The sequence below is a fragment of the Oncorhynchus gorbuscha genome, linkage group LG13 (assembly GCF_021184085.1).
Source record: "Oncorhynchus gorbuscha isolate QuinsamMale2020 ecotype Even-year linkage group LG13, OgorEven_v1.0, whole genome shotgun sequence".
Lineage (NCBI taxonomy): Eukaryota > Metazoa > Chordata > Actinopteri > Salmoniformes > Salmonidae > Oncorhynchus > Oncorhynchus gorbuscha.
The window spans coordinates 70,072,694-70,086,080 of NC_060185.1; the positions used below are offsets into that span (position 1 = coordinate 70,072,694).

Here is a 13,387-nt window from a genome sequence, read left to right on the forward strand (position 1 = left end):
ATCTTTTCAAATTCCTTATATAAAGCAAACCAGGTGGAACCATTTTCTTGTTTTTTTAAATGTACTTATAGCCAGGGGCATGCTCCAACATTCAGTATTTTATACAAACTAAGCATGTGTTTAGTGAGTCTGCCCGATCTGAGGCAGTAGTGATGTTCTCTTAATAAGTGTGTGAATTAGACCATTTTCCTGTCCTGCTAACCATTCAAAATGTAACGAGTACTTTTGGGTGTCAGGGGAAATGTATGGAGTAAAAAGTACATCATTTTCTTTAGGTATGTAGTGGGGTACAGATACCCCAAAAAATACTTAAGTTGTATTTTTACTTCAGTACTTTACACCCCTGTGGATGATACAAGAACGACCAGATTTTACAGCACTGTAAGAGAAGCAAGGGGTGAAATTCAAGATCTGGGTAAAAATGTCAACATTCAAGGGAAATGCAACTCCATAGAGCTGGAAATGAGGGGGAATTTGTTTTCCTGGACTACATAGATCAAGAAAATACTCACAAGGACCAACTTCATGGTTAGCTCCATGTGATTGCTGTCCCCATGATTTCCAAAGACGACAAGAGGTTGCCGCTGAGGTCAGGCTCTGAGAAGCAGCAGAGAACTCTGGAGCAACAGCTGTGGTCATTGAAAGATGGGACCAATGTGGCGACAGCTAGCCCCGATTCTCTCATCGAGTTTCGTGATATAGACTTCCTTCTCGAGGAAACAAGCAAAAGGACGAAAAATAAAATCTATGGTACGCTAGATATGGAGGATTGACACCTGTTGCAACGGATGTTGCACAGTCATGCAGTGCACCTGATGTGGCAGGCTATCTACCAAGTGAGAAGTATAAACTTTTGCTAGAGGAAAAGGAATTGAAAAAAGGCATTTGTCATTGTTGTTACTTGCTCACACACCACCAAAAGGCATTGACTGTCAAGATGTCCAAGGAGGAATATCTGGATATAGTCTGCAGGGTCAAATCAGAGAAAGCCTTGGTACTGTTCATCGTGGATCTCCTGGACATCCCATACTCCATAGTACCAGACTTGCTATAGCTTTTTGGAGAAAACAAACACATAGTGGTTCTGCGTAATACAGTGGACTTGCTCCCTGGAGACTGAAAACTACTTGCAAAATATGAAATGTCAGCTTTCCCAGTACTGTGCTGGTGTAGGCATTTCCAGTGATAATATCAAAGATACCCCCTTCATTAGAACCAAAACGGGATATGGCATAGAAAATCAAATCTCCAGAGATTGTGGAAGTACAATGGAGACGTGTGTATCTAGCGGGAATGGCCAACACGGGGAAATCCACATTGTTTAACACTCTACTGGAGTCAGACTACTTCAAATCCAGAGTCTTGGATGTGATCCACAAAGCCACCATATCTCCATGGCCTGGTAAGATGGAGCTCTGCCCAGCCTGCATGTTATCCACAGTTACTATAAGATACATTATGATTTATGGAACACTCTTCTTTGTCTATTGTTGCTGCAATCATTAGTCTTGAATGAGCTTCACATTCCAACCACTTTTACAGTCACATTGATGGAGGGTTTGAATCAGACTTACATTTTGTTTATTTAAAAGTCTCTAAAATTTAGATTTTCTTCAATTTACTTTCAAATGTAATATTATCCAAAGATATAATGCCGAACCTTCTGAAGTTCCCCATCAACCCCATTAGGTACTGCATGTTCAGAAGGTCCTAGAGGCTCCAGAGTGCCTCCAAGCAGACGGAGAGTGATATCTCCACAGGAGCTCAAGCGACTGGAACAGTCCAGCAAGCAGGGCTACCGAGTGGGTAAGAGATTGATGTTGGCTGTTGGTGACAGAACTGGTGGTAACCCCACAGGGTAACCTAAATACCAGGGGTTCGAAATGGACATCCCATACAGCTCAACCCTTGTTGTTAATGGTTTGCATGGTTACTCATTGTAATATAAGCTAATTATTTTTTTAAAAATCCTATGTTGATTTAGGTAGTATTGGGAGGACGTTCCGGACCGTAGTAGAATCCAAAAGAGGCCTGATACAGTCTGGCCTATGGAGAGGACATGATTGACAAGGAGGAGGAGAAAGACCGTACTCTTTTCAACCCTTCTCCAGATGTAGGCTTGACGCTCAACGAACTGAAAGATGCCCACTGGCTCTATGACACCCCTGGCATCATGAAGGAGCATGACGTGAGCTACATTCTGCTTCCGCTTGGCGCCACTGCTGGCTGTTACGCCGGGCTAAAACGACTTCAATGTGGCCAGTATAATTGTTGTCTCATAGATTACAGTGCAGCTCATAATGGAACCCTGCACCTTCCTAATTGAAACAGCGTGTATACATGTTGTAGCTGTTCACTAGCACTAGGAGAGAACACTGCTGACTAATCAATACCACTCGACTTAGTTTCCCTTCTGATGCAAGAGGGTTGGTAGATACAAAAAGTACCTTTGCATGTCCTCTGGGGGAACAAGGTGTGCCTTTCTATTTATTTATCCTATTACTAGGCTATACCACAAAGTATAATTTGCACAAGCAGGATGCCATGATACATTTATGCACACTGCAATAGAACAGGATTATCTATAAAGTGGTCACTGCAGTAGATTTATGACTGGTTTATTATTGCATTGTACCACTCTCGTAAGGGGTTTCTTACAAGAAAAGCCCAGACTAGTGTTGAGCAATGCCAACCATTCAGCTCATAATCTTCAGTTCATTGCTATAAACCAAGGCAAAGTTCCCCCCCCCCCACCCCCCCCCTTCTCACTCTCTCATGCTTGATAGGTCCTCAATCTGTTGACTGAGCAGGTTAAGATGGTCATGCCCACACAAGCCATCGTACGCAGGACGTTTGTGTTGAAAACTGGAATGTTGCTGTTCCTGGGAGCTCTAGGACGAATTGATTACCTTCAGGTGAATGCCTTCTTTCATTATTAAACTTTGACATCAAAACAATGGTGCACACTTTTGTCTTTATGACAGACATATTATTAACTGCTGGTTCTTAGTCATTGCTTCTAACCGAGTCTCAATTCACATCACCAGTGTGGACAAGGCTGACCGCATCTATCAGAAGCATGCTGGTCAAATCCTGCTGGGGTTAAGTTGATGCTGCTTGCTCTACTCTACTCAGTTAATAAATTAAAATCTCTTTCTCAAGTGCTACTACAAACACATTTACAAATAATGTTATCAACTTGAAGAACTGTGTGAATAGGTACCAATGGGTTGAGAAGAACCCATGAAGGAATTCCCCCCCTCTAGTCTCCAACGAGTTTGAGCTGAAGGGGCAGGGCTTTCAGAAAGCCAGCCCTGATATTAAGATGTCCTCTGTGGGTAATACACATATAATTACAAATTGATCAACCAGATGACCCAAGATTGTCCTTTTTTCAAAAGAGGCAGGTGCTACTGATAAATGTGTTCTGTTCTTAGGTTGGGTGGCAGTGACAGGAGTGGAGGGGAACCGTTTCCTGCTGCGTGCCCATGCTCCAGAGGGTACAGGGCTCTCCTTGAGTAGTCCACCTCTACTCCCCAACATCATTAATCCTGAAGGGAGAGCACATCAACACATCAGTCTGTTGCTTATAAGACCAGGAAACCCCAGGGCCTGGTGGACACCAGCCTGTCCTACATAGGCGCAGAGAGGCTCAATTTGAAGAAAAAATTAAGTGCGTAAAATCTAAATGGAACAACGTGCATTTTCAAAATGCTTTTTGTACTCGATGTCTAATGTTTATACCGTACTTTAAGCTTGTGGATGGTTTTCAGCTCTGGGTTTTGCAACATTGTAAATGTAATGATTGTAAATACCCTACATATAAACAGCTGTCGTTATTTATCGATGTGTAGGCTGCTTAAATTTACAATGCTTTCATTACATTTAGACAGCAGGCACCTTTAGTGTATATTATTAAACATATCAGTAACTGCTGAAAAGGTAAGAAATGGGAAGGAATCACACACCAACAGGCCAACTTTTATTAAAAAGTGTAGAGCAGAAAATGGTACAGGATGCTTTGTTTTAAACTGCATAAAATATTTTTTAAAACAGCCAATTGTTTTCAAAAAGTCTTAGGGACAATGGCCAATAACTCCCACTTTGGTGAAGGTATGAATAGAAGTTAGTTGTCAATTATTATATTAAAAGAGTACATTTCTTCAATAACTGCAAATGACAGGTATAACAGTTTTTAAAAAAATAGCCTGGGCCTATTTGCTTTAATCGCTGAACACAACCGGCGCTTATTTGAGCCAGGCTTCTATTTCCTAATGCACACAGCTTTTCCTCAATAAAATGTTGTAAAGACTACCACACTGTTTGTGACCAGTATAAACATAATAACAAATCCATCGCAGATCAGACTATCAATGGCTGCATATCAAACACCCCAAATTCACCCTTCAGCAACATTAATTTAATGTAGTTTTTTCTTTTTGGTGGCGACATGGCTAGCAACAATGACAGAATAAAAATAAATAATTAATGCACATGGGAATATCGTAAGCAATTCATTAGACCCGGGAATTCATTTGAAACATGCGTTTATTTGCTGAAATGTGTGCCGATTCCCAGCTATTAAAATGAACAGGCGGCTGGCAATTTGAGATTCAGCATTTAATTGAAGTTTTATGGTACATATGATTACAATATGTGAATGCAAAATGGTTACAATGACTGAAATACAGTTCTTATCCACTAACAAGCACAATACAGTAAGTGAACAAAGAGATAAGAGGTGTACATTTACAGTGCTACGGAATCTGTCTAGATAGGGTTCCCTGGGAAACTGCATTTATAGACCGGTTCAAGAGCACGTCGGCTAAATTGGACCAGTTTCCCAGGGAACCCTGGTATAGTCTGTACCTTCCAATAGTCAGGATACTCAGGACATACATCTTTATAATTCTATATCTTCTCACTTTGGCATCACACCCAAAATATATTGCACTGAATTTACTAAGAGTACACATGGCATTTTTTTTATTAGCTCAGTCTAACAATCACCTCATAGTACAGAAAACTAAATGCATATGAATTAAGTATTTCACAGGCTACGCTTTGGAAGTACAATTCTGTAAAAACAGATGAGTGGGGTAATAAAAACAGCAACAGTCAGAGAAATCAAACAATTACAACTAAACCTCAAGGAATGGTTATAAAGATAGACATGATGTAACAACAATATACTTGAAATCAGAGCTCTTACAGTGTACAAAGAATGTGACTCAATTAACAGAAACCTACACTGTTAATATGCAAAAACATAAAATACTGATTGTCGAAGGCACTGAAGAGTAAAAAAAAAGAAGAAAATGTAGAACTACGGGCATCTTCGCAGGCTCAACTGTAAAAAAATAAAATATCTTTGGACTTTTTCTGAATCAGATACAAAACTGATAATGGTGTGTTCACAAACTTCCATTTCACAACTTGTTTTCAATGTTAGCTGTCTATTCTGTCAGTGATAGCAACATAGTATCTGTTTTATACCACCCAGAAAAACTCTATCCATATCTTAAGTTCTAGAGGGCTACAAATGTCAAGGTCCAGTAGGCTGACACTAGGAACACCCTACCTTCCACAGAGTTGTGCATTTATTAATGAGTAGTATGAGTTTTTTGTATGACTACATTTACTTGGATATTCAAAAAGTGACAACATATTTCAAACATTAACTCAAGAAACAATTCTATACACATCTCGCCACCATTGTACCGGATGAACAAAAAAAAAACTCAATTTCATAGTTCATCAATTTGAGTGTAAGTCAAGTTTTTTGTAATTAAGAGATTTTTATAATTAGTCCATTGTGAAGATTGATCATTGATTTATACAATGTTTAAAAAAAATCTCTATTGATGTCAATAAAAAAGACAAATTAAAGTAGTTGTCAAGTGCTCCCTAAATGGTGGAGTGGACAACTTACACGTGTGCCGACTTTGAACATGCAGCCCTCTTCCCCATTTAAGGCACAGACCACTTCACTGGAGTGGACTCACACAACAGGACCACCTGGGTCCTTCTAATATAATCCCCGTATGAATGAAGGGGTTTCTTTGGTACTTCATTGAAAAAGTGTACCACTTCCTTTCATAATAGATGTACTATTGTTGTTCAACAGGGCTGATGGATAAAAATACAAAAACTGGTGCAACTCGTCTCTTGGTGGCTTCTTCTAATACAGAAACTCAACCGGCAAGGTGTAGCGATTTCTTGACTATCAACCACTATATATGTAAGATATATACAATGCTATTTGATTTTAGATACCAGTAGTTGAATAACCATGAGATTTACAAGTATTCTGAGATTTACAAGCAACAAAATTAATATCCCATATTTTCTTTGAAATTTTTGGGGGGGCCACTTCACGTATTAACTCACATATCCTTTATGATTTAAATTAAAGGCATCCCATCATGTTTGAAAACAAGAACTGTAGAATTAATAGTCAAAATGTCTGGGAACCAATCAATCTGTGAAAGCCCAGACACCAATAATCAAATTAACTAGTCGGCCTAAAACTGTATTACAATGGCTGTCAGAGTTTTAGGCATACCATATAATATTTTATACAGTACTTACTAGTGAGCACTAATGCAAGGTAACTGAATATGTAGTGTCAACATGTTTACACAGACAATTATGTTTTATAACAGGTAGAAAGGGTAAAACAAAAATACACTGCTGAAACTGATTAAAATGGGATAAATCAAAGCCCCCTGCTCTGCAGTCACTCACTGGTCCAGCTTGGATGCATTGTCAAGATAGTACACATTCACCAGGTGGCGATTCAGGTGCCGACGGTACTCCACCTCCAATGGGAAGGTACGGTCGCAGAAAATACACATGTGACTCTTGAGTTCAGTTGGAGTCGGAATCTCTTCTGTGGGAGTTTCAGGGTCATTGGCCAGTTTGCCGGCGGCAGCGGCCAGTCCGTTGAGCCCAGAGTCGTCGCTTCCCTCCGAGGCGCTATCACTGATCTCACTTCCTCCGTCATGGCTGTGGATGCCCTCGTCCTCTTCAGTTTCGGTAGGCTTTCCTCTTGGCCTAGGGAGCTCCAGGGAGGGTGTTGTTGGTGTTGATGGTTCTCCCTGTGGCCGTCTGAAATCGGGAGAGCCGTCAATTTCTGTGGGAGATGGGGACTCGTCTTCAGGAGTAGGAGTTTCCTCTGAATGGTCGGCAGCCTTAGCCTGCTCAGTCTGTGGAGTTGTGTCCTGAGATGTAGAGGTATGCATAGCGGGGACAGTCTCCTGGTCAGACGCCTTCTGCTCTCCCTGTAAAACTGTTGGCTGAAGCTTTGTAGCTGGACCCTTTTTGTTTTCAGGGAGGCTAATAGGGGTCTCAATGATGGAACACCCCTTGTTCTCACTGGAAGCCTCGGTCTCTTCATAGCTTGCTTCTGTCTTGTTGCTCTTTTTCACAGTCGAGTTCATAATCTGGTTTGCTGGGTTCTCCTGTTCTGACACTGGGCAAGGCTCAGTCGTCATGCTTTGGCAGATACTGGCTTTTGATTGTGACTTGTGACCAGCCTTGATTTTTAACCGTTTGGCCTTTATGTTGGTGCAGGGCTCCTCAGGAGATTCCTTCATTGATAAGTCCAAGGCCTCTGCAGCCTTTCTCTTTAGCGGCTTCGTCCTGCTCTTCTCTCCCTGTTTTTCCACTGGTGCGTCCAGACTTTGAGGTGCTTTTGCAACAGTCTTATCAACCACTTTCTTATTTTTTTTTGAAGGACTCTTCTTAGATTTTGTTGTGTTTTTGTTCTCTTTTCCTTCACTCTCATTCTTCAGTGTTCCCAGCTGCTCTTTTTTCTCCTTCTCCAGCTTCTTGTTTTCCTCCTTCACTTTCTCCATATTTTCCCTCTCCAGCATGTCTTTCTCTAACGTCTCCTTGACTGATTTCATCTTCTCAACATCGTCCTCTTCCAAACTCGTCTTTTGAACTTTGTCCACAGTTTCCTTTATTTCACTCTTATCCTGAACACTCGTTTTCCCCTTCATCTGTTTTTTGGGACGTCTCTTAACTTTATAACCTGTGGTTTGAACTGCAGCTGCTGTCTCCTTCAGGGTAACATGCTGCTTTGTTTTCTCACTGCTCATCTCTGTACTCTTGCGTTTCAGTGTTACCTTTTTCTCTGCCTTGTCCTTTGCCTCTGCCTTGTCCTTTGCCTTTTTAGGTGTCTCTTTGACAGGGGAGACACAACATTTCTTGTGGGTCTTGTCTGTTGCTACACTTTCTACAGCTTGAAGAGGGCCGGGATTGCTGCTCTTCTTGGTTGAGAGATTGATATGGCTTGATTGTTTATCAGCTCCAGAGATCTCTGGTCTCTCCTCCATGTCCTCCTCCTCATCAATTGCAGACAGCTCAAACTTTGCAATTCCATTCACGATGGTGTACTCATCAGCGAATTCATCAGAATCAGGTTTCTTGACACGCAGCTTGACCTTTGACACATCCATTGCAATCTGTGGGCAGCCGGGATGTCTGGATTTGATGTGATACTGCAGGTTACACTTCTTGGAAGCGGCGTACTTGCAGACAGGACAAAGGAACTGACGCGGGTTGAGGTGGAGCTCCACATGCTTCTTGTAGTTGCTGCGATCAGCCGTCTTGTATGGACAGTGGGGGCAGCACAGGGGCTTGGGCCCATTGTGAACCTGTCTGGAATGGCGTGTCACCTCATGCTGATTGGCAGCCAGGTAGTTGCAGCGGTCACATTTGAAAGGCCTTTCACCTGTCAAGAAAAGCAATGTGGAAAATGCTCAGGTTACAGACATTTTAACTGATATTAAACTTCAATGGGAACACTGGCTCACATTTCATGCAGGGAAGATGGACCAGAGTAAGGAAAGACAAGCAACAATTACAGGTCGAACACTAAGCATCTCACAGCACGTATCGCAAACCACTTTACCGTTCTTATCCAAAACCATCTGCTCCAGCGAATGCAACAAAGGAGAAAAAGTTGACTATGAGAGGAAAGCAAAACAGAGACCTATATCTATGCACAATCAATTATGTGTGTAATTTCTGCTACATGCTAGAAATATGTACCGTCAGGCTTTTTTGTCATGTAGCCTGTGTTAGACACTCACCCGAGTGAGTTCTCATATGCCTGGTAAGATGGGTCTTCTGGGAGCTTGAGTACTCACAGTACGGACATCGAAAAGGACGCTCCCCTACAGCAGCAAAAACAGAGTTAGCTATACTGTTAAAAACACTCATACGTTGACCATTAAGTGCATTCTTGGAGTGAAAAGGTTCTGTTTGACATACCTGTGTGGGTGCGGATATGCTGCACGTAGTTGTTCTTACGGTCCGAGAAATAGCAGCACTGGTTGCAGGTGAAGAGCTTACTGGGGAAATGGTTCCTGAGGTGCTTCCTCCAGTGGTACTGGCTGACGGTGGTATAAGTGCAGATAGTGCATTTGTAGACCCTCTGGTCGTCGCCCTCCTTTTCGTGGTGCTTGAGGTGAGCCATGTAATGGTCGTAGCGGTTGGTGTTGTAGCCGCAGCGCTCACAGCGGATCACCCCTTTGTTGTTGGCCCCACCATCACCGCTCTCCACCTCTTGATCTGGTCCCGCTAAAGTCTCTTTTGCCCGTGCCTTGTCCCCCTCCACGCGTTTCACCACGATCATCCTATTGGCGCTGTGGATTTGGATGTGGGTTACAAACTCCTCCTCTCGCTGGGCCTGGTAGTTGCAGGGTTTACAGAAGAAGGGTTTCTTCTTCTTAGCTGACTCCATGATCATGCCCAGAGGGGTTGAAGGGGTAAAAGGGGTGGGAGGGCTAGAAGGGCGCTGTTCAGAGGGTTTGGACAGGTCCAGCCCTTCTTCCTCTTCTACTTCATTGTCAATCTCCTCAACCTGGGAAAGGGCCACCCGTGGAGACTCTGGGTAGTCTACAATACACATCTCTCTCTCATGGCTATCGTAACTGTATCTGATGATGTTCTCGTCTTCACTATCGGAGTAGCTGCTGCTGCCGACGGTTTGAAGCTCCATCATCTCCTTCCCTTCTGTTGGATTTTCACAGGCTACGTTGGCGAGCATGACCAGCTGTGGGGCCGGCAGCTCATTCTGTGGAAGCTCAGCCAACCCCTGGGCATCCTCCACCATGGGCATGCCAGCTGAGGTGGCATACATGACCAACCCCATTGGATATACCGTCTGAGAAGCCATGCTGGGAGGGCTGTGGTTGCAGGGGAGGAGAGCAGAACCAGAGGTCATGGTCATTGATCAAACAACTTCAAATAAGATATGTTAAATTACATTTGTTTTCATTACAGAACTAACATTTTTGTAGTAGTAGTCACAGAGAGTATGAGTTTTAACAGGCCTTTAATTCAGGACTTCATCAATCTTTTGAACGTTTATCACATAGGCCACTCAGTCACACATCAGTCCCACGTCATCAAAATGATATGGCTTGCAAGTTTTCCAAGCAACTACCAACCAGGGACATACCATGTAAGTTAATGTCACTGTTCCTTCTCTGAATTAGTCATTTGGTATTCATATCATAGTTGGAAAGTGCAGGATGTTTTTATAATAATCCAGGAATGGTGGACACAATAAAGAAAAAACAAATGTCATCAATCCAAGTGTCAAAATAAATAAAAGGGAAGTATGCTAAACCTATACAATTTCAGAACACTTTCATCATGTAATTGATTCCTTATCTAGATTTATTCATGTCTTCATGCAGTCTGCTGTACATATCAATGTGATGAACCAGTATATAACAGATGACAATGTTGTATCTATTCTTAATTTGTAAAACATAATATTTATCCAGACTATTTCATACTTAAAATTTAACCAATTAAATAAAAAATAAGTTTTTTCCCCCATAAATATATTTAAATGTTTAGCACAAAACTACCAAGAATATCCCACCACTTCTAAATGTATTTCATAACTTCATTGTGGACCTACGTCATGTATTTTACTTTAACACAGTGCCTTGGGAAACCCCAGTGTCCTAGTCCTGTGTTTGCATGCACAGAAATGTGTGTTCGGCCATTTTGAAACAGCACCACCAACTTGGTCGACAGCGCCCAAAAACTACAGTAGCCTGCCCTACATTCTAACTAGTACGCAGAGAAAATAAGAAATGGGTTGTATGATCTCAATGCGAAACAAAATATATAGTTATAATTGACCTAAATGGTAATGATGACCAAATACGTAAAACAAATCAAAAATAAACGTTTTACATGTCTTTACTTTCTAACTATGAGACAAAGTGTATAGACATACTTTGTCACCGTGCTGGTATTACAATAATCAAACTGAATACAATATGACTTGCAAAATAACATTTATTTGACTGCGTTATAGTCTATGTATAGTTGTAAACAAGGACTTGACCTCAGCAATACAAAGCAGAAAGTTGCAACAAAAAAAGCTACAGTAAAGGTTTGGGCGTGGAGAAGACAATTATTTATTTAACAAATGGATCGATTGTAGTTAAAAACGTACTTTTACCAACAATAGTATTCCACAAATCGCCATGCAAACTTGCCACGACAGACAGAGAATGTCGCTGTCCAGCAAGGCCCTCAAAACTTCACTCGGAAAACTAGTTTTGCGGAAGAGCAAACTTCGAACAAAACGAGGTTGTTAACTTGTAAACTCTTGAAAAATGTAGCGATAATGAGTGTTGTTTGTTTTACTTTTAAAAAATGTATATATATATTTCACAAATAAAGTTTGGCGTGTAAACACTTAGAAAGTTAAGAACAGCGTTATGTTAGCCATGGTCCTGATATTCGTGCTGAAATCAGCCCTGGACAGCGCCTCTCCCTTTCAACAACCCCCACACTGCCTCCATTTTCAAAACTGTTCGTCAAAGTTAGTTTGTTTCACAAATTAAAACAATAGACAACAAATCTGTTAATTCCTAAATTAAACAACTCACCGTATATCTGTATCCACTCCTTGTCGGTATTCGGTCTATATTATCGATGTAAGAGTACACAAACTATTCACGGAAGAAGTTTCCACACATTCCTACACATCGGCCTGGCTCCGTCTGTTTGCATGGATGGCTGACGTCAGCGCCAGCTAGTGTTTCTTCCGGGGGCTTCTTCTTTCCAAATCCCAATGTTCCAAATGGCCATACAATCTAGCAATCCGGCTATTATTAATCATTATGAGTTGATTTTTTTCATTTAGAAACGTTTTTCGCAAAAATGTATTCCTCTTATATATAAATTAAACTAATATTAAACTAATATAGAGTGGGGCAAAAAAATATTTAGTCAGCCACCAATTGTGCAAGTTCTCCCACTTAAAAAGATGAGAGAGGCCTGTAATTTTCACCATAGGTACACTTCAACTATGACAGACAAAATTAGAAGGAAAAAAAATCCAGAAAATCACATTGTAGGATTTTTTAGGATTTTATTTACAAATTATGGGAATTTATTTGCAAATTCCCATTCCTCCTTGCAAAACAGCTCGAGCTCAGTGAGGTTGGATGGAGAGCATTTGTGAACAGCAGTTTTCAGTTCTTTCCACAGATTCTTGTTCGGAATCAGGTCTGGACTTTGACCTGGCCATTCTAACACATGGATATATTTATTTTTGAACCATTCCATTGTAGATTTTGCTTTATGTTTTGGATCATTGTCTTGTTGGAAGACAAATCTCCGTCCCAGTCTCAGGTCTTTTGCAGACTCCATCAGGTTTTCTTCCAGAATGGTCCTGTATTTAGCTCCATCCATCTTCCCATCAATTTTAACCATCTTCCCTGTCCCTGCTGAAGAAAAGCAGGCCCAAACCATGATGCTGCCACCACCATGTTTGACAGTGGGGATGGTGTGTTCAGGGTGATGAGCTGTGTTGCTTTTACGCCAAACATAACGTTTTGCATTGTTGCCAAAAAGTTCAATTTTGGTTTCATCTGACCAGAGCACCTTCTTCCACATGTTTGGTGTGTCTCCCATGTGGCTTGTGGCAAACATTAAACAACACATTTTATGGATATCTTTAAGAAATGGCTTTCTTCTTGCCACTCTTCCATAAAGGCCAGATTTGTGCAATATACGACTGATTGTTGTCCTATGGACAGAGTCTCCCACCTCAGCTGTAGATCTCTGCAGTTCATCCAGAGTGATCACGGGCCTCTTGGCTGCATCTCTGATCAGTCTTCTCCTTGTATGAGCTGAAAGTTTAGAGGGACGGCCAGGTCTTGGTAGATTTGCAGTGGTCTGATACTCCTTCCATTTCAATATTATCGCTTGCATAGTGCTCCTTGGGATGTTTAAAGCTTGGGAAATCTTTTTGTATCCAAATCCGGCTTTAAACTTCTTCACAACAGTATCTCGGACCTGCCTGGTGTGTTCCTTGTTCTTCATGAGGCTCTCTGCGCTT

The 13,387-nt window shown here is 41.5% G+C and overlaps 1 protein-coding gene and 1 pseudogene across 1 annotated transcript; one reads left to right on the plus strand and one right to left on the minus strand.

The window, feature by feature from the left end:
• The first annotated feature begins 1,651 nt into the window (after positions 1-1,651).
• LOC123992362 lies at positions 1,652-5,171 on the plus strand (annotated as a pseudogene).
• LOC123993443 (RE1-silencing transcription factor B-like) lies at positions 3,970-12,089 on the minus strand. The gene is made up of 4 exons (XM_046295605.1): positions 11,931-12,089; positions 9,283-10,199; positions 9,102-9,185; positions 3,970-8,740 (listed from the first exon to the last, which is right to left on the minus strand). Exons 2-4 carry the CDS (start codon positions 10,187-10,189, stop codon positions 6,744-6,746), a joined length of 2,988 nt encoding a protein of 995 aa, XP_046151561.1. The 5' UTR covers positions 10,190-10,199; positions 11,931-12,089; the 3' UTR covers positions 3,970-6,743.
• Between the last annotated feature and the right edge of the window lie 1,298 nt (positions 12,090-13,387).